Source organism: Mastigoproctus giganteus, chromosome 14 (genome assembly GCF_048544385.1).
Source record: "Mastigoproctus giganteus isolate SK-2022 chromosome 14, ASM4854438v1, whole genome shotgun sequence".
NCBI classification, from domain to species: domain Eukaryota; kingdom Metazoa; phylum Arthropoda; class Arachnida; order Uropygi; family Thelyphonidae; genus Mastigoproctus; species Mastigoproctus giganteus.
In genome coordinates, this window is record NC_143588.1 from 49,424,058 (window position 1) to 49,447,015 (window position 22,958).

The 22,958-nt window shown below is 36.1% G+C and overlaps 1 protein-coding gene across 6 annotated transcripts in view; it reads left to right on the forward strand.

Moving 5' to 3' along the window:
• Positions 1–22,958, forward strand: part of LOC150075131 (uncharacterized) — a 215,691-nt gene that overhangs the window by 130,614 nt on the left and 62,119 nt on the right. For 5 of the 6 annotated variants that reach the window (XM_090388846.1, XM_090388847.1, XM_090388848.1 and 2 more), the window contains 2 exons: positions 1,688–1,966; positions 16,901–17,223. In XM_090388846.1, the coding sequence (XP_090244972.1) occupies positions 1,688–1,966; positions 16,901–17,223 (602 nt within the window). The remainder of the gene's footprint in view (positions 1–1,687; positions 1,967–16,900; positions 17,224–22,958) is intronic. The other variant, XM_090388844.1, reaches the window with a different exon arrangement.

Sequence of the window (22,958 nt, forward strand, 5' to 3'; positions counted from 1 at the left end):
ATGGCATCTCCACAAGATGTGACCTGGAAAGATTTCCCACGAAAGATTCAGATTTGTATCTTCTTTTGCTGCATAAGATGTCGATCATGCTATACCATATCTTGTATGTGTTGTAAACTTCTTCAAACTATGGTCAGAACACCTAAACTGTGTCACAGGAGAGATCTGTATTGGCTGAAACTGCATTGCCATTATCATTTTTGATAAACAAAGGACCAGCAATCTTAAAACTCAAAATGATATGGTGTAACGTTTTGTGTGTTAATTTACTTTTGGTGAATAAAGTGACAGTTCATAAACTTGATGAGGATTATTGGTATCCCGATAAATTATCATGTAACATTTACATGATAATTCTGTTTGTTTGTGTGATGAAGCACATTTTCATGTGCTTCATCATACAAACAGTTTCTTTTCCAATTACATACAGCAATATGTTCATTTCATTTGTGCTGAGTTCTTGAGCAGCAGTTGTTTTGAAAGTAACATTTTGTTCAACAGACAAGCAAATTCTCTGAATTCTCAGGCATATTTAGTATGTGACACCCTTGATAGCTTTGTCTTTTATAGTGCCTGTGATTTTAAAATTGGCTACCCAGTACTTGATTGTGTTGATGGAAGGATATTAAAAAGTGTGATGGACATGAAAATATTGCTGAAAATTACCCTTAATTGTTACCAAAGGCTTACTTTTTAAGAACCATAGTATGCATGAAACATGATGTTGAATTCTCTGTGCCTCATAATGAACTGATCTCCTTAGCCTATTGCACAATCACTAATAGCAGAGATTAATGCTGTACGTGAACAGGAGAAAATAAAATGTGCCATTTGTTTCTGACAGACTTTGTATGATTAAAAGCACTCACCAATATAGCTGGAATGGACATATTTGTAGATGCTGTTGAGAGTTACCTGCAGTATAACTTCATATGTTAAGAATGCTGGTGCATCAGACAGTGATGCACTTAACACAGTGGAGAAACAACTATTTTTCATAAGTCAAATACAATAAAAATTAGTTATTCATATAGATATTTTGTCTGTTATTCCTTTCCACTTACTTGGTAAAGGAAGAGTAGCATTTATTTGATTACATGCTCCCAAATTTTCAGATAAACATTAAAGGCTTGTCTTAAGTTTGAAAGCAGAATGAAAACATAAACAAAGGCAACACACACCAAGAGACTAAGAATAAAGCAGTGAATTAATGTATGTGATCTCCATAGATCACAAAGTCCATGATTGACAAATCCCCAAGAAAGGTATCCCCCTGTGTTTGACAAGAAATCCTTGTTTGGATTACATTGGTTATATTCACTTTTCATACATGCCATTATTTAAGAAAGCAAATTATGTCATTTGCATTTGGGTTATATACTGAGACAGTGGAGTTGATATGTGAGTAGTCATGTATTGCCTTTAATAGACAAATATTGCAATTCTTGTACAGCAGTAGATCCAATATCTGGTAACCCCCTCCCCTCCTTTCCAAATGTCAGAATTCAGTAAGGGATAACAGTTGATCAGGATCAGCCAGAGGAATTTCCATGCCATCTTTTGAAAAACACAATAACAAAAAAAATTTACAAATAATTTGTACCGCTTATTTGGAACATCAGAATTTTAAATAAGTTGTGTGTGTGTGTGTGTATATATGTATTTATATATATTAAACATACTGTAGGGAGCCCTCCTGTCTTCAGGCATCTTACAAAAGATTTTAGAGAGCAGCTTAAAGGAACATCACCTTCGTCTGAGTCCAAAAGTAAAGTACTACATTCATCTACAAAGAATGGTGTTAGATCACCACATCCTAGTGTAACGAAGGTTACTATAGAAAATGGACTTGTTAATTTATCACCTTCAAAAATGCAGATAAATGGTACAGTTCCCAATCTTTCAGAGCTAAATCATTCAGAAACAGAATGTGAAACTTTAATTTCTTCAGAAGATTTAATTTCAAGTAAGTTTTGAATTAATAAATGTAATGAAAAGTTTTTTATTGAGTATTTTCTGTTCTTTATTCCCTTCTTTTATTCAAATTCTCTGTCACACCCCTTCCCATTTTTTCCTCTTTTCTTCAGTAGTTAATTTTCTGATTTTCCCGTTATATGTCAATAACCAATATCACACCTTTTGTGATATTTTTCTAAAGCACATTTCTGGAGGTCACTACCATAAAATAATTAAAACAATTTGCAGTTTCTGGTTTATTGGGCTTTTCTGTTTAAGTGTAATCTATTATAAATTGGTAGTAAACTCAATCTTATTTCATTTGCGATAATACTGATAGCTGGAAGCTTTTAAGTTATTATGGTGAAATGTGTTTTCCCTTCACTGAAATCTGAAATCATATAAAAAAAAAAACTTAAATTTTCAAAATCTTCTCTTCATTCCTATTTTTTAAGCTTCGTAAACTTTTTACTCCATATCTCACTTGTGCAATTTGTGCATGCTGTGTTCTTCGTTATTGATTGCTTATCTTTTTTACTGTTAAATTTTACAACCAAAAAAAAAAAAATCAGTGAACAGAAATATCAGTTTGTTAGTATGTATATATTACAGTATTAGTCAACTAAGTTATGTACATAAGCATAAATTCGTTTTTATTTTTCTAACCTGGAAAATATTCTTCTGATTTTTACATATTTAATTTTTTTAATTGGTATGGTAAATAAAGTGTAAATTTGTGCTTTGTCTTTACTTTTATAGCCTGTGGATAATATTCCTCCTGTTTTCGCTTATTAGAATTGCCGTTTAATAGAATTAAAATTCAATTCGCAAACATGATTACAGTTACCGGCGCTTACTACATATATCATATAGTGAACTACATTTTGTTATGGAGAGTCCATCACAAAGTGATATGATCATACAGTGAACCAATCATAAAGCGGGGCTCCACTGTACTGGCTTTCCATGTAGGCACCATTGTTGTTAGAAAAGTGGTAGCAATTTCTTTCCTTTCACAATTGAAAATTCCTGGGTTCTGATTCCTTGTGATTGTTGTCCTACACTTTGTGTGAAAGCCAATGGTACTTAGCCTTTGTCTTCAGTGGGAATAGAATTATTCCCATAATCAAAAATTGAATGCCGTAAAGCAGTGGTCTCAAACTCAAATTGCATGCGGGCTGAATGCACAATCTGAAAACAGCTGACGGGCCGGAATTTATTATTTTTTATTTTTATTTATTTATTTTTTTTTTTTTTACAAAATTAAAGTGAATATAAGCACCGTTTTTACAACAAATACATAACTGAAATGTATTCACGGGCCGTGTAAAATTGCTTCGGTGGCCGGATGGGCCCCGCGGGCCGCCAGTTTGAGACCACTGCTGTAAAGGATACAAATTTTTTTTTTCATAAATACCACATTTATCAAATAAAATACTTGAGGAGGATAATATGGTACTTTAAAATGAAGAGCAAAATTATATAAGACAAATGAATGATCAGTATCATTCAGGCAAAAGTGAAATTTTTTTTTCAGAAACAGAAGCTGGATAGTGCCATAAATGCAACAAGGAGTAATAAAATTCTGTAGATGGACCTGATTTGGCTGATATTGTCAAGAGGATAGACAATTTATATCCGGAGAAACTTTTGTTTATGTGTAATGTGTTCTGAGGAGAAAATTTTTCCAGATCAGTGGAAGATTGCAAATTTGAAGATATTGTTAAAAATACCCAGTGAAGATCTGTTGCACTCTTATCTTTCTTAATAGGAAAGGTAATGAAATAATATAAAAAAGTTTTCAAGAGAGATAAATTGGATATATGAAGGGAAGGGAGTACACAGATAATGCTGTTTATCAGGTAACAAATGAAATTCAGAAATCTACAAAGAGGTACATCATGGGAATTTTTATAGACTTTGAATGGCCTATGGTAGCCATCTTTTACAGACACGGCCATAGGGTTTTTGGTGCCGCTAGGCAAAAATATTTGGCACCCTTGAGATACTTTTGTTTGAATTTTAGCATCCCTCAGATTTTGGCTTCACTATGGCATGCTTACCGTGTTCTGCCTTGATCTTTTATTAAAAGATTAAGAATAGTGGAATGTTCTGATCATCTCTATGATACCATTAGGAATTATTTGGTAAATAGGACTGTTTGTAGTTCAGAGAATATATAATAGAATTCAAACCAGAGTTGAGAGAAGTTGTCCTCAAAGGTCTGTCCTTGGCCTCATTTTTTGGAATGTGGTATTAGATGAGCTGTTGGATGTTGACCTGTCTGCAGGTGATTAAATTTACTTATGCAGGTAACACAGGTCAATATTTGGGGAAAAAAGATATACGGACTAGATAGATCTTCAGATGTTGAATTCAAATCTGTTTTCCATTGGCATGTTTAGTTTTTGTGATGAACTAACTATGTGAACATGATGAGAAACTTGCATACCTATTCAGTCATTGTACATGAATATAATTTTTATTTATTTATTATTATTATTTAGACATTAATATTTCGGTAATTGTTTGATAAAAATATTGGATAAATCTATATCCTTTATTTCATAAATTTAATTAATTGATTTTAAATTGTTTTAGGTAAGAGCCAGTGAATTACAGAAGCACATTCATGTCATGCCTCGAAAGTATGAAAATCACTCCAACAAATTCTGCTATGTATGCTGCTCTTTCCTAACTAAATCAGCACAGATATTCGTGATCAGTTCTGTGAAAGAGAGAATCTTTCATCTTCTTCACATCTTCAAATTTGAGAGTTTTTGCAGGATGAAAGCTTTGAAAAATGTTTTGATATATTAGAACTAAAAGCATGATAGATTTTGGGTAACTGCAGGTCTACTGCATATAGAGAAATGAAATGTCTGACTGAAATTTCATTTCATGCATTTGTGTTTAGCCTTTTTTTTCCCTGAATACCTTGGTGAATGATTTCATCAAGGCATTGTAAGGCAATGGAAAATTACTACCACGGTCTCTGGAATGAATGTATGTTGTCAGACTAATGCTCCAGACAGTGTTTCAGAGGAAATCATCTGCACAACAACTTTATATTGTGTACTCCCCCCCCCCCCCCCCGTACTCTGGTATTTTAACTATTTGTATAAAATGTAAAAGTGATAAAAATGTAATTGTAACCTGTCTCCTGTTTTGTTATGAAATTGTCTTAATTACCTTGCTTTCTAGGCTGCTGCATTTTCTAATAGAAGCAGTGCAAGAATCACTTTCACCTCTGCCTGTGGCTCTAATTAATCTATTACTCTGTGTATCTGCCCAAACTAGCAGTTTTCTGGTCCACCTATTGCAGCCTAAATAACATCAGCAAATATTTTTGTACCCCTTTTATTTAAGTGTATTCCAGCTCTCCTGGTAACAAGAACAGATCATGCTGAGAAAAATTCTACTCTGTGAGCCTTATACGATCTTTCTGGGCCAAATTGATTGACAAGGCTCTCAATATGTACTGCCCTCTTATGGTGTCTGGGCAGAATTGCAGACACTCAAATTTAATCCTAACTTGCAACTTTTTCCCAATATTGTCTTGTACTTTTTAAGTAAGTCCTCAAATATTCTACTCTTAATATCATTAGTGCCAACGTGTACAACAATATCACCTTTTGTGCCCTTGAAAAATATCTGCTCTACAACGTCATATACTTTTGCCCCTGGCAAACACACCATGGTCCTATTCCAACTATCCTTCTTGCACAACATATATCCTGTTTACCTGAAAATAGTCACTGTCAGTAGCTACCTCTTATGGGACTAATGCATTCTGCCTTGGGTGTTGTTCTTCTGTTTCCTGATGTTCAACTGTCAGCTCTGGTGTTGAATTGGGCAGCTGAGAGCTTGATGACAGCATCCACCCTACTCTTTAAGCACTCAAAAACACCCATGAAAACACTGAGTTGGCACCTAACTCACTCTTCATCAAACACACACAAAGACATCCCTCCTGGCTGTATCGTGTCTTGTTCCAGAAAGATCCACAAATATTTCACCAGTAGTACATTTTTAAACCATGATTTGTAGGAGAATTGCCCCTGAAGTTCGCCCCCAAGCCACGGCACTCTGCTACTTTGAGCCAGTTGCTTTACTGCTGTAGTCTGAGCTTTGATGATTTATATTTAAATTCTGTATAATCGAGAATGCCACACTAAACTAATATACTTAAATTCAATAAATAACAGCACTCTATTCAGCAGTTATGCAGAAACAATACAAACAATATGTATTATGCTTCAAGTATCCGTTATATGTATTTTGCTATACCATTACATTTGTGAGTCTATAAGTTGATTATAATAAATAATAAATTTGCCTGATCATGGCAATCTACATAATTCGAAATTTTTAGATACCTATGAGCTACCTTGTTTACCATAATTAAAAACCTACAGTTCCACTACAGTGGTACCTTGGTTTGCGAGCATAATTCGTTCCAGAAACGTGCTCGTAATCCAAAGCACTCGTATATCAAAGCGAATTTCCCCATAAGAAATAATGGAAACCTAGATGATTTGTTCCAAAACTCAAAAATATTCATATACTGTAAAAATGATTAATACAAAATACATACCTTTTTATATTTTTAATATTTAAATTTAATATACATAAAGCAATCGAATTTATTAATTATTGGGTAGGACGACTTTCACTGTCTCTAACGGAATCACTGCTATCTTTTTGTGCGACTTTAACAAGGAATCTTTCCAATGACACTTGCTTTTGCCTCCTTTTGAGGATTTCACGGAAATCAGATTCATCGCTCGCACTATTACAAAACGAGGAGGCACGCTTGATACACATAAACAAAGCTGCACGCGTGTAGCCCGGTGGGCCGGAGGCCGGTGTGATTTTGGCCATAAACCATAGTATGAGGCCACTATAAATTTTCCCGGGTAAGAATTTTTGACCCAGTCCGCCTCTGTTTATCGATATTGCTTTTTTTTTTTTCTCTCTGAATCTGCAGTGTCTTCGCCAGGATGCTTCCTTTTCACACCTTTTAATTATTTTACTAATTTTTAGGGAATAAAGCACAATTACAAAACGAGGAGGCACGCTTGATACACATAAACAAAGCTGCGCGTGTAGCAACTGAATAAACAACACCGTAAAGGCAGAGACAACTCTATTAACACCTCACATTTTACTAAAGCACATTTCTAGGGGTTACTACCATAAAACAATAAAAACAATTTCCTGTTGCGTTTCTGTGAGTGAATCTGTTATAAACTGGTAGTAAACTCGATCTAATTGCTTTTGCGATTATACCGATAGCTGGAATTGTGTTGGTTTTTACGTTATTATGGTGAAATGTGTTTCCCCTTCACTGATATAAAAAACCATAAATACATTTTCAAAATCTTCTCTTCATTCCTATCGGGTTGCGTTCGGTTGGGGGTGATTCTGCGTTCGACTGCCATTTCTTGTAAACACAAAGGCTAATTGTGCATAAGCGAATTCGGTTCGTGTTATATAAGATATCGTTCCCCTATTTATAAATCGTGTATGATCGAATTCGTGTAGTGTAAACACGTGTTATACGAGGTCTGACTGTACTCGTATTGCAAGACCTCGCTCGTTTATCAAGTTAAAATTTATTAAAAATTTTTGCTCGTCTTGCAAAACACTCGCATACCAAGTTACTCGTAATCCAAGGTACCACTGTACTATACACTACAACACTCGTTACACAATGTATTAGTGATATTCACATCAAATCATTGATGCAAAAGCTCTATAAATATTAATCTTATATGTTACATACTACATGATAAAGTTAAGTTATTAAAATACATATGTATTGCTATAAATTGTAGTTTATAAGCCTCTTCTAATACTGATTACACTGCTACAAAATTACATAGAAATACCCCTCGACGTGGGCACCTGTACGTGGTGAGGGGACCTCCCAGTGATGCTGCTGGTTTTCCAGATTAGCATCACTGGGATCTAACGCCCATACCTTGGTTCCAGGGTTACATCATTGGAATCCGGCGTGTGCAGCCATGCACCGCGACCCCGTGGATTTCGGAAAGGGGAATCCTGGTGGTTGCTGCGAAGGTTTCTGCGAAGTGCACTATCGGTACACAAACAGAGATGACTATACCATCGAGAGAGTCATTCACGCCTATTGCACGCTATTTATTAAGCTCACAAAAGCCCACCAAAAAAACGTAGTCAGCTGCTACTCCTATATCCGTACCTCCTAGTGCTCCACCACTACCAAAACAAAGTGGTAAAGAAAAGCTAAAAAGTTTGGAAGAGCCACCCGTAACACCAGAAACAATGGATGTAGAGAATAAGGAGGTACCGGATGAATCAGTCTTGGAACTCTTTGCGGAGGAAGAAATGGACACGGGACAGCGTCCATTCTTCCCCAAAAAAGATAAATCCAAGACTGACAAAAGTAAACCCTCAGCACCTCGGAAGCTGCCTGACGGACCCACCAAGCCAAAATAATGGCTAAATTCCTACAATGGAATTGTCGTGGATTCCGGCGAAACACTGATCAAGGCCCTCCTGCAAAAGCACGAGCCAGTTTGCTTTTGCTTGCAGGAGACTTATCTAAAGGCAAATGATAACCCCACCATGCATAATATAACACTTTTTCGTAAGGACAGAATTGCGGATGGGCCTGCTCATGGAGGAGTGGCTATCCTTGTGGGGAACCAGACCTCAGTTCAGCCCTTGCTAATTACAACTAGCATAGAGGCTGTTGCAATTCGCCTTACAGTGGGAATTTTATTTACAGTCTGCTCTATTTATTTGCCACCTGGGACTGACATCTCCCAGAAAGACCTTGATGATCTTGTAACGCAGTTGCCTCCCCCTTTCTTACTTCTCGGGGATTTTAACGGACATAATACCCTGTGGGGTAGTGCTAACATCAACGGAAGGGGATGAGTCATGGAGCGCATGCTAAATGACAATGACCTTTCCCTTCTAAATACTGGAACAAACACCTTCTTCCACATGCCTACCTGTACTTTTTCTGCTATTGATCTCTCTATCTGCTCCCCTTCTCTACTCCCTACACTCACTTGGGAAGTGGAGGAGAATCCACATGGAAGTGATCACTTCCCTGTGATAACCTCGTTACACAGTGGGAGGCCATGTCTTCCTTTCAGGTTACCACGGTGGAAGACTGATCAGGCTGACTGGACTGCCTTCAAACTTCAGGCAAATTTTGACCTGAGTACCGTCAGTCAGGAGCCTATCAATGATGCAGTAACGTACATGACAGAAATTACTGTCCAAGCAGCTGCGAATGCTGTTCCAAAAACATCTGCCCAGTTTCCACCATTTCCCAAACCCTGGTGGAATTCACAATGCACAGCAGCCAAAAAGGCTCAAAATAAAGCATGCGGGATATTCCCCCGATATCCTACCACTGTTAATCTAATAGCCTTCAAGCATGCACGAGCCAAAGCACGCTATATTCGCCGTCAGAGTCAAAAGGAATCTTGGATCCGTTTTACATCATCTATTAACCAGTCTACCAACTCTAAGGTAGTCTGGGATAAATTCTGAAAAATGAAGGAAAATATACATCCCACCTTTCATCAATCCTGAACTATAATGGATGCAATATTGCAGAGCCCACTGCAATAGCCAATTCTCTTGGGAAAATATTTTCAAACATCTTTGAGATATCATCCTATCCCCCAGAGTTCCTGGTCCTGAAACATAAAAGAGAAAAAGAGGCACTAAATTTCTTATCGAAAGGCCTTTTTCCCTACAATGTGCCTTTCACACTGCAAGATTTAAAAAAAAAAGTGCTCTATCATTAGTGCTGTTGGACCAGATGGCATCCATTATGAAATGCTTAAACATCTATGGATCGCCTGCTTGTTTTGTATAATAGAATCTATATAAAAGAGCAATTTCCGGATTCCTGGCGCATGGCACTTGTGCTTGCCTTTGCAAAGCCAAGAAAGGATCCCAAACTCGTTACTAATTACCGTCCTATTGCTTTGACTAGCTGTCTGTGCAGAATCCTGGAGAGAATGGTTAATTTTCGGTTAATGTGGTATTTAGAATCAAATGATCTTCTCTCCAGCATCCAGTGTGGCTTCTGAAAAAACAGATCAACACTTGATCATTTAATTAGACTGGAAACATCCATCCGGGATGCTTTCCTAAAACGCGAACACTTGGTGTCAGTGTTCTTTGACATGGAAAAAGCGTATGACACAACTTGGAAATTTGGCATCTTAAAAGATTTGCATAGCCTTGGTCTTAGAGGGCATCTTCCCATTTTTATTAAAAACTTTTTAGCCAATCGATCTTTCCGAGTTCGTGTGGGATCTTCACTCTCTCGTTCGTTTAGCCAAGAGGAGGGAGTACCACAAGGATCAGTTTTAAATGTCACGCTTTTTGCAATCAAAATAAATTCCATCACAGAACAACTTCTTCCGACTGTAAACAGTGCCCTCTATGTTGATGACTTTAGCATATTTTGTCAGTCATGCAACATGAGGGTTATCGAAAGACAACTGCAACAAGCCATCAATCGCCTTAATTCCTGGGCACTTGCAAATGGCTTCAGGTTCTCGCCGGAGAAGACCGTTTTGCGTATAATCGTTGCCTGTCAGTCCCCTATACAGACTACAGGCAAATAATACGCAACAAGATATATTCCCAATGGCAAGAACTATGGCATAGAGAGAGAACAAATAAATTATACCAAATAAAGCCTGTAATAGAAACATGGCAGTCTAGTTTGCGCAGGAATCGGAGCGAGGAAGTTGTTCTTGCTCGACTCCACATAGGACACAGTCATCTGACACATTCTTTTCTGCTGAGGGCGGATGACCCTCCAATGTGCGAGTCTTGCGACACTATTTTAACTATTAAAGCATATTTTAATAGATTGCGTTCATTTTACCCATGTTCGCAATATGCATTTTACAGCTTTTACTCATCCGACTGAGCCTTATAGGCTCAGTCAGATTTTATCAGACGACGACCATGTGTCGGCAGTTTTTAAGTTTTTACAAGCTATTAATGTATGCACACATATATAAATTGGATAATTTACTTTTAAACGTATACTGCCTTATACATATATATATATATATATATATATATATAATATTAAGGATAATATAAAGAACCATTAGAATAAGTAAATCAATCCAATAATAATACCGTCAGGGATCTAAGAAAACGCAAAAAAAAAAAAAAAATATATATATATATATATATATATATATTATCGCTTTTTACCGACAATCTAGATGACTTCAACTGGGGCCAACCACCCAGAATGAAGGCAAAAAACGACAAGAAGTTCTCTGTTTCTGTGATGATCAATATATGCTAAGTAATTTAAATCTAACCAAATATAAACCACAATAGGCCGGATGTAAATCGAATATAAATAAATCGAAAGAAGATAATAAAAGTTAAAAAAATTTAGAAATATTAGAATCAAAGGTAAGAAATATAAGTAAAATATAAATGTAAGCATATATTAATCATCGTTGACCCGACAGAGAACGTAATTTAATGATTAAAATAAGATTAAATATATAATACATACTACATATTGACCGTATCTAGGACATAATGTAATAGTCGTCAAAATAATATGTGGTGCCTGCCCCCTATGTGATGGATACGGTAAAAATAAATAATTAAATTAACGCATGGAGAAACATGCAGATAGTAAGAAAAAAAACTAAAGGAGTAGGAATAATAGAACCTGAACTCCATAAAGGCGAAAAATAGTAGTATAGATAAGAAATAGTTTCTCCTACGTCCTCGGATTGCCCTAATAATTTCGGAGAAATAAAAGTAAAGAGTGTAGGACAGTTTAAAGACATTACAAGATATAAGTTGTGGCTCGGGTATGCCCGGGATCGCAAACCCGTTCCTATAGTAGGACCCTGAGCTGAATTTGCATGTTATCTCAGCGTGAACTTAAGTAAATTTAAATGAATTTAATTATATATATTAAAAAAAAAAAAAAAAAAAATGATACACTGTAATTTGCAAGCTGGAAGAAACAGAGAACTTCTTGTCGTTTTTTGCCTTCATTCTGGGTGGTTGGCCCCAGTTGAAGTCATCTAGATTGTCGGTAAAAAGCGATAATATATATATATATATATATTTTTTTTTTTTGCGTTTTCTTAGATCCCTGATGGTATTATTATTGGATTGATTTACTTATTCTAATGGTTCTTTATATTATCCTTAATATTATAGACATTATGGGTGTATTGCATGATTGCTTGCAACTGCATTGACTCATAAATATTATTTACATATTAGTTACAGTTATTGTCGTTTTAACTTTCTTTATTTTTTATCAATAATTATATATATATATATACAGGCATACCTCGATTAACGAATAGGATGCGTTCCACGAAATTACTTCGTTAAGCGAAACTTCGTTTTCAGAGGTAAAAATACTATGGCCAGAATAGGGATACGTTCCTACGTAAAGAAAATGAAAAGCTTTTTTTCGAACAAAGAAAAGTTTTATTAAATAAACAGTCAACTTACATACAAAGTGAAATCACATTTTAAAATATGAGGTTAAAGTTGATTGTTTATGCTTTTTTCCCCTTTCATTTAACAATTGCCTATACAGAGTTATTGCATTTAACACTGATCGCTTAACTATAACACTTCTTCCTAAGTCAGGATCATTTTCACTAAAAAAATTTAAAACGTTTTCAATATCATTTAAGCACCTTTTTAAATCTTTGGTTGTTAACACTTTTTCGGCAGGTACTTCTTTAACTTCGCCTTCACTATCTTTGTCTTCGTTGCTAACAAGGCTTTCTAAATCTTCCACTGAAAAACCATCATCTTCTGCATTCAATAAATTTCTAACATCCTCTTCATCGACATTTTCGAAACCTATTTGATTGAGCCATCTGGATAACTTCATTTCTAATTCTTGGATGTTATTTTCTTCTTCTAGTACAACTTCTGGCCATATTTTGCGCCAAACTCCATTTAAGCATTTCTTAGTGACTTCTTTCCAAGAACTATCAATGCTTTCTATTGCGTTTTTAATGGTGTAGTTTTTCCAAAAAGTTTTAACTGTCATTTCCTCTTTATCCTCTAGTTCAGTTAAATTGCTTAAAGTTCGACGCAGATAATAAGCTTTAAATGATGCTATTACTCCCTGATCCAATGGTTGAATCAGGGAAGTTGTGTTTGCTGGAAGAAACACAACTTTGACAGGAATGCATGTGTCCAACGTGTTAAGATCAGTAGGATGTCCCGGAGCATTGTCTAACAACAAAAGAGCTTTTTCTTCAAATTTGTTTTTTTTGACAATACTGTTTTACTCCAGGACAAAAGTGGTTAACAAACCAATCAGTAAATAACTCCTTGGTAACCCACGCTTTTCTATTTGCTTTCCATATTACAGGTAAATTCATTTTTATGTTACCTTTTAACGCCCTCGGATTTTCTGAATGGTAAACTAATAACAATTTTAATTTATAATCGCCAGAGGCATTTGATCCAAAGAGTAACGTTAAACGGTCTTTGGCTGTTTTGAACCAAGCAGCTGATTTTTCTTCAATAGAAATGAAGCTTTTTGTTGGTAGCCGTTTCCAGAACAAACCGCTTTCGTCAACATTGAACACCAAATTTGGTGGAAAATTTTCACGTTTAATTATTTCCTTTAGTTTTTCTGGAAACTTATTTGCAGCTTCAACATCTGCACTTGCAGCTTCTCCTGTTAATTTTACACTATGAATCCTGGCCCGTTTTTTAAATTTCTCGAACCAACCACGAGAAGCCCCAAAGGTTTCCGTAATTTCTTCAGTTTGTTTAGATTTCAGGTGATTAAACAAAAATGGAATATTTTTTTATGTTAAATGGGGCTTGAAATTGCGGACTTCGTTATATCGAGGCTTCGTTATCAGAGGTAACGTTAACCGAGGTATGCCTGTATGGTATACAGTAGACAAATGGAAAGTTAGTGTTTGGGTTGTTAAATTTTAATTTTTTATGCATAGCTAATAATTTTTTCCTGATAGTGGTGCTATTTGTGGTCTCAAGTATGTAGGTAGAACTGTGGTTCAGTTTGTTTAGCACTGTGGTAGTATAGAATTTTTTGCATATAAAACTGTAATTGTTGGCAGCTTTGTCTATGGTGGTGATGATGAATAAGGCCTGCAACTTTTTTAATTGTTGCTTAGCTATGCCCAAATCGAAGGTCTTGGCCGGCAGTGAGTTTCTGTGTAGGGCTGCAAGCTGTTTATGCACCGCTTGATAAGTGAGGGATATCCATTTTTGGAAAGCTTCTAACGGTATATTATACTTGTAGGATAATTTTAAACAAAAGTGCATGAAGTCCTGGTATATAAGTTTATACATCTTTTTGTTGCTGCATGTGGTGTTAGGCCTAAATTTAAAACCGTAGGAAAGCAAGTTACGTAAATCAGGATCAGTAATGATGTTAAGGTCAACAGTAATGACGTGTTTGTGATCTTTGTCTACATAAGTGAGATATTGGGGCAAATGGCATAAACATTCAGCCTCAGCATCACTTTTGTCCAGGTTGCATACTACCTGTTTATAATTGCAGACAGTAAGACCTATCGGTTTATTGTAACTGAATCTAGTACTTATAGTCACATTATTAATGGGCAAATCATGTTTATAAATATTCAAGAGATAGTTGAGGTTTATGTGATCTAACAAGTTGTAACTAAACTTAATGTTAATGTATTCTTTAGTGGCATTGTAGTTCTTACTGAGTCTGTATCTGAAGATATCGTTCAGTAGGTGATTCAATTGTACGTTAATATGTTTATAGGTAGCATTGGCTTTAGCTAAGGCTCTGAGTTTACTCAGTTTCAGAATGAAGATAGTGTCGTGTATAAGCTTAACCGGTATGATAGGTAAATCCCATGAACTTAATACGTCTGCAAATTTACCCAAGGTATTGTTAGTATGCGTTGCTATTTGGGCATTAGAAGAATTGTTAGCTGTAGCTATTTTATATTTGAAGGCGGGTCTTTGGACCATGTGGAATAAGTTGTAGACACACGTGTCCGTAGGTTTTTTGGTGTAGCAGTGCCCGTTAAATAGGCTATTTAATCCATAAGGATAAAGGGTTTTGTACTTCAGTATGTTGGAGTTTTCTAGTTCAAGCCTGGTTCTATATTTATGTTCTATATCTAAGATGGTGATGGTGATGTCATTAAAGTTATGCTGCTGGAAATGTTGTATTTCTATGTCTTTTAGGTTAACATTATTTTTCATGTGCGATCTGTGCGTATTAATTCTGATGTGTAATTTACCCCCAGTTTGTCCTATGTATTTAGCCAAGCAAGTGTTGCATGTGATAAGGTATACTATGTCTCTAGCATGGCAGAAGGTAGGAGCCTCAGCACGGTTAGTGACGTGTTTGGTATTCATCGAGGGGCAAGTTTCTATCCACTACTATTTTCTAGTTTAATCTTAGCTTAACTTAGTTGTCACCCTTACAGATATCCTTATGATATCTATCTACCATTCGTCAGGAATAACAGGCAGATGATAACAGAAACTGATAGCTCGCCAATTGTAGGGGGACACATTGTAAGGGTTAGCCCTCGATAAAGTCCTTTGCAATGTGTCTCCCCTATCCTTACTACAATTGGCTTGACATAGTTATTTAGTAATTTTCCTTATATATATATATATGTTTCATTTTTGCTTATAACAATTATGTTTCCCTACCAGGTTATTACCATGGACCAGAGACAGCTATGACAGCTATCACAGCCATTAGTTACCACCTGCTCATTCACACTATGTTCATAGATATTAAGACTGATGTAATGTTTTATCTAGACATTGATGGCATTAATCAGCTCTTCTCTCCCTTGTTAGGTTCTTGTTTAGGTTTTCACTGATTGTATCACCATTATAATTAATTATCTTACGTTTATAACTGTTAACTATTTGTCATATCCACTATATATATATATATATATATATATATATATATATATATATATATATATATATATATATATATATAAATAACAATTTGACGAGGTAACCTTTTTAAAGGTTACCAAAATTTATTTTTGTTGATATTTTAATCGTTTCCTGGCGCAGTATAACCTTAGTTGTTTTTGCGCCAATAAAATCAAACTCAAACATAGAAATATCCATGTATTGCCTATGGCAGCAACATTCAAACGTTCTTATCAACACGACACAATTGTGCCAGAAGTTGACTGGTTTTTAAGCAATTACAATGGCCAAGTAAAGAACAGCTGCATCAGATTAATCAGAGAATTACAAATAATTATTACTCTAATAATTTTAAATCAAAAATTATAAAAAAATAATAATTTAAAATCACAAAATAAAGTTCCACTTAGCAGTGCTGAAAAAGCTTCTAGTTCAGATAACCTCATCAGCAGTAGTACTTTAAATCAGTCATCATGTTTAAGGAATATCCTATCTTTCTTTTTATATAAGGATCTAGGAATTTATATATATATTTTTGTTTTGCATTATGGAATGAAGTTAATTTTATCATATGACAATTTATAGTGTAGCTTAGCATGTTCTTTTAGTGTGTCATAACCTTTCCTTATAGTGCTCAAACATGCATTGAAAAAGGTCTCTCTCCCCATCCCACGCTATAAAAGTTCTTGTTTATACTCCCACATGAACACTAGGCTAGAAGAGTTAACAGCTAGTTATTTTGACAATGAGTATAATCATTAACTGTATTTAGCAGTCAAATGGCTTTAATCATGACCCACTCAAATGCATGTGCTTTACTGTGCTCTACTGCTTGACCACACAGGCCTAAGGTGTGCTGAATAATGCTTGAAATAATGACCTTTAAGAAAACAGATTTGAGCCTTGTTAAATTATAAACTTAGTGAGATTTGTCTGCATTTTCATGTTATTATAATATTTTGCTCTCAATATTGTTTAGATAAGTTAACAGAACATCTAAAAGCAACAAAGCCAGTACCACCACCAAAACCAGCTTCATTATCTCATCAGACCACACCCCACTCTTCACCAAAAATAGATGCTCATCTGACAAAAGGTGATAAAGAGGGATATAAATTTTTATCAATGGTGGAAGCTGAAAGAGAGGAAATCAAACTTGGAATAGAAGAAATGGAAGAAGAACTTAAAACAAGTGATATTACTGAAGATGCTTCTGGTAGAATACGTGCTGCAATTGGAAAAGCTAATCTACTCTTAACTCAAAAGTTTGAGCAGTTTAAGGATCTCTGCCATAAAAATATTGTAAGTAAACCTTAATTTTTATATTGTGTAATATTTTATTAAATTCTAATCAATTTTAATGAATATTTTAATTTAATAAAGGGCACTTATTGTCTACTTAAATACAGTCACTGCTATATACTTGTGTTGATGATTCAACAGTTGTCAAAACAGACATTTCTTATTGAAAATAAAAATTTTACAGTGCTCAACTTGAAAGATTAAGTTCAGCAGTAATGCCACAGGATAGAATAATAATAATATTTCTATTTATACTCTGGAATGACCGATAAGGTCAGAGGAGTTCACAAGATAGAAAGTGCAGCAGCACAGTTAATTTAGTAGTCACGTTAGCTTGAACCATGGTCATTCAAGTTTTTGTGCTTGTGTACCCTCATGCTTGACCAACTCTGTACAGGACCTTACGGATTCTGTCTTAGCATTCCGTCTGTTGCAACATTGTAAGGGTGAGAGGCTTTAGTTATTTGTCGAAAAATTCTTTACTCCTCGAAAGGCGTTTCTTAAAATGTAGTGCTGTGTGATCTAAAGGCTGACAGAAGTAACCTGGCAATTTACTGCTCAGGCCACTCAAAGCAAGTTTATAAGATCAAACAATTGGAAAAATACCAGAAAGGAATAAAATCGTAAGTACCATAGGTTATTGCTAATAATTTTAACAAAGTTATTAATTGCCAATTTTGATTGGAAACTGTAAACCCAAGTTATTAATTAGTATTGGGAAATTATGCAAGGAAGCAAGTTTCCTTGTATCAGCAAAAAAAATTGCATTATGCAGTGAAATAATTACTCTTTTGCTGCTTCTTTTAATATAACTGGATAGATGCTGTTACATCCTTTTTACTTTTAGTTTCTCTTCCACTTTCCTCCCAGTTATCATAAAATCATTTATCTCCCTGTGGTTTGATATACTTCTCAATATTGTTTAGATAAGTTAACAGAACATCTAAAAGCAACAAAGCCAGTACCACCACCAAAATTTCATTTCCATCCCTAAAAAATTCTTCAGGTGTGCGAATGTAGATGCAAAATATCTATTCAGTTTGTCAGCAACTTGATCAGGATCAACAGTTAAACTATTAATTTCTAGAGAACTAATATGATTCATCCTCTTCCTTCTATTGTTTACATAAGTAGAGAAGTCTTTGCTATTTTTCTTTGCATCCTTTGCCATAGATTTTTTATAATTTTCCTTAGTTTGCCTAACCTCCTTTATGACTTGATTACAGACTAGTTTATATCTGCATTACTTGATAATTTATAAATATCCCATGCATTTATTGTTTCTGCCATGATTCTCATTAGTTCATCTGACATCCATTTAAGTCTGAGCCTCAAACAGTATTTCTTAGTCGGTATGAAAAGCCTAGCAGCTTCCGCAATTATTTCCTTGAATGCTTCCCATTTAGAATTGCAAGTGTTAAGTATCATAAGTTGGCCCCATTGAAAGGAATTTAAAAACTTCTAAGACCATTGTAGTTGCTTTAATGGAAGCAAAATTCCTTCCCCTTACCCTTCATAGTAGTTATATCTTTTAAGTAGCTCCAGCATCAGTATATTATGATCACTTCTATCTACTGATTCCTTTACCTGTATATTCTTAATGCACGAAGACTGCAAAGATTTAATGGTTCAGCCAGTTAATGCAAAGTAAAAGGTCTTTCTCTTCCTCTCTTGTATTTTTGGCGGGATGGATTTAAACTGCCTAGTCTGTATATTCTTAATGCCCGAAGAGACTGATAATCAGATTAAGATTATTGCTATATCTGAGGTAGAAAACAATCATCCATTATCTTGCTATTGTGTGAGTGACCAACCCATTAGTTTCATTTAATGGAAAGTTAAAATTCCCTATTATAAGCCATTCTGATTTACTGGCCAGCTCTATTTGTCTGTGTAGTTGTTTGTTATACTCATCACTGTCATATGGAGCTATATGGTAACTGCTACTCCCCCCCCCCTTTTTTTCCAGCACTTCTCACACCAAATTGATTGAACAATGCACTATCCACCTATGTCAACTGGGTGCAATGCCTTAGAATTGTGTGCTTCTTAAATAGGAGCTTAACTCTCCCATCACATCTGTTCTTCTGTAAAATTTGTACCCTCCATATTCAAATTTCCCATCCTATGTGTGTGTGACACTGACTTCAATAACCCAGTGTCTGCATTTGATGACCTAACCAGTACATCAAATTTCCTTGCTGCTCCTAGTATAAGTGTTCATGCAAGTACACATGCACCCATTTCTGCTCGTAATTCCCCCACCCCAGCTAGCAATTTTTCAACATGCATAACAATGCCTTGATCATCTAATATTCCTACATCCCTTTCATTCAAGTGTATGCCATCTCTGTGAAAACAATCTCTTCTGTTAATGTTTTCTATGCCAGATTTTTCGACTGTGGTTTCAATCCACAATAGAAAATCACAGGATTGAGTCAATCTGTATTGGAAAGTGCAGAAACATTTTTGGGCTTTCTTCTCTCTATGACTGAATTTATCAGCCATCTGTAGAATGGTTCCCCTCCAACTTGATGAAAATCCAAAAATGCATATATTCGTTCAAGAAGCAGAGAATGTGTTAACAAGCACAGATCACACTGAGAAAAATTCTACCCTACAAGCCTTGCACAGTTGCTCCAGTGTCAAATTGATTGAGGCTTTCATGATGTTCTCCCTTCTATTTTGTCCATGCAGAATTGCAGACACTTTCAAGTTTAAATCTGACTTGACTTTTTCTCACCATTTTCTTCTACTTGTTAAGCGATTCTAACAGTTATTAATCAAGCCTAACTCGATTTTTAACTGGCTAAGATTAGAAAACTTGCCATTTTTTCTAAATGGTAAAGCATTTTGGTCTTTTGCTAAAGCTATTGTCTGCAACTTCTCTCCATCTATTTCCCCTACCTCTCTTACAACTTGATGGTTCTTTTGCATCGTCAGCTAACAGTAAAGCTGACCTACTAGCATCCTACTTTTCCTTTAACTCTTGTATCTAATACACATACCAAATACACTCCACTCAGTATCTCCATTGGTTTGCAGAGTTCTGAACAAAATTGATACCAAGAGAGCTTGAGGTCTTGTTGGCATTTCTCCTCTTGTTCTTAAAATCTGCTCTTGAGCTTGCTCTTATTCTGTGTAGCCTTTTTATTCTTTTTCTTACTGGAAAAAAGTGTAAAAAGCATTGGATACAATTTCCTTTTGCATGGGAATTGCTCATATCCAACCAGTTTCTAAAAAAAAAGAAAAAAAGGTGATAAACATTTCTTTACCTTCCAATTATCTCTATTCTTCCCAAAGTAATGGAGATATCAGTCAACTCTTAAACTATTTTTAAACACTATTTGATTAGCCAGTATGGATTCCATCAGTGCCGATGCACTTGTGATATATTGGGTTACACCGATGAGCCAAAACATTATGACCACCTACCTAATATGATGTAGGTCCTCCATGTGCTGCCAAAATAGCCCATACCCTGGTGAGGCATGGACCCTACAAGATTTCTGTGTCTTGTGGTATCTGGTACCAACACGTAACCAGCAGATCCTTTAACTCTTTTAAGGTCCGTGGTTGAGATGCCGCAGATTGGAGTTGCTGTTCCAACACAAAGCACATATGCTTGATGGGATTTGATGACTGGGGAATTTGGAGGCCAGGGCAATACCTGGAAGTCTTCCTCATGTTCCGCGAACCAGTCTCGAACAGTCCAGGCAGTGCGGCATGGCACATTATCCTGCTGAAAGATGGCACCACCAGAAGGGAAGACCGTTGCCATGAGAGGGTGTACCTGCTCAGCAATGATGTTTAGTTAGGTGGTAAACATCAGAGTGCCCGGCACATGGATGATTGGACCCAGGGTATCCCAGCAGAACATCGCCCAAAGAATGACACCGCCGCCACCGGCTTGTTTTCGTCCCACAGTGCATCCAAGCACCATCACTTCCCCAGGTAAATGACGCACACGAACCCGGCCATCCACATGGTGCATCAGGAAACGTGATTCATCAGACCAGACTACCTTCTTCCAGTCACTCAAGATCCAGTTTCACTGCTCGCGTGCCCATTGTAGGTGCTGTTGCCGGTGAACCGTGATTAGCATGGGCACTCGGAGTGGTCTGCAGCTATGCAGCCCCATTTTCAGCAGGGTTCGATGTACTGTGTGTTGTGGCACATTACTCCTGTCACCAGCATTCCAGTTACTGGCTAGTTGCGCCACAATATCCCTTCTTTGCTACGTACCATCCAGGAGAGCCTTTGCTCATCTTGAGCATCAATGAGCTATGGTAGTCCAACACCTCACCAGCGGTTCGTGGGTTTCCCCTCCTCAGACCACTTTCGGTAGGTACTAACCATGGCTGACCCTGAGCACTCCACCAACCGTGCTGTTTCAGATATGCTCTGACCCAGTCATCTGGCCATTACAATTTGGCCTTTGTCAAACTCGCTTAAGTCCACTGCCTTTCCCATCTGAAGAACAAGAGTAACACTGATTAACGGAGCTCAGTATCATGTGTTTTTTTATACAGTGTTCTGACCCACACACACACCATAGTTCACCTGCAGTTGCTTCAATTTGTATAACGACTCGCTGGTCATAATGTTTGGCCTCATCGGTGTATGGTATTCAACTTTGGACAAATGAAAATGGTGAAACTCTAGAAATTGCCCTTGGCATTTCTAAGACCATGTTTGAAAGATCATGTTTGACCTTTTCTAAACAGACTCCCATCTTATGGATTGTTGATTTTGCTCTTTTGTAATTGGATATCCAGTTTTCTCTCTGACTGCGCACTGTTGGTGATGGTAGACGACTGTTTTTTAACTTCTTCACTAATGGTGGTGTTCCTAAAGTTCTCTTCTTTCTCCTACTCTTTTATCTCTTGTATATTAATGACCTTTCTTCACTGACAGGAAATTTTATCCATTGTTTTATCAAAGATAGACATTGCAGTTCAAGAAGCCACTGCACGAAAATGTCCACTTTTTAGACATCCAGCACCAATTCTTTAAATTCCAATACCCACTCATTTCTCCACTGGGACGAAGAAAACTTAGTTAACTTTAATCCTGCTAACTTAAGTCCTAATAAACCCTGTTAAATCCTGTCTTTTTAGCATAAAAGAGTCTGCTACCTCTATGCCCATAATTGACAGCACTCAGATTTTTAGAGAAGATAGCACAACTCTGTTATGGATTACACTGAATTCTAATCTCTTTCTTGGCATAAAAACGTCACAAATATCGCTTCCTCCGCATCAAAGAAAGCTGATTTTCTTTTTTGCTCTCAACATTCTTTACTTATAAATAGCTCACTCTGAACATATCTCATAACTGCTGTACCCTGATATATTGTTCCCACATCTGGTGTATTGTTCGAAAACTTCTCTCAAGCTTCTAAACTACATTCAGAAGAGGACAACCAGGTTAATTAATGATTCATGTATTACTTAATTTCCCCACTGTCTGTCTCATAGAGAGTCAGTTTCTATTGCATACCTTTTCTGTATCCTTGTCCTAGCTTGCCTATGACTGCTCTGCTTAGACAAGCCAGGGTAAAGGAACTGTTAGTAGTGATGTATGGTCAGATGTTAGGATTTGGCCAGGTTCCATCCTGAAACATCACCTTGTAATAAGTTTAAGAATTAGGTCAGTGCACTTACTAAGTAAACTAATTTTGCATTATTCATGTGGTAAAACAATGGTTCATTTCAAAAATTAATTCTTGGGTA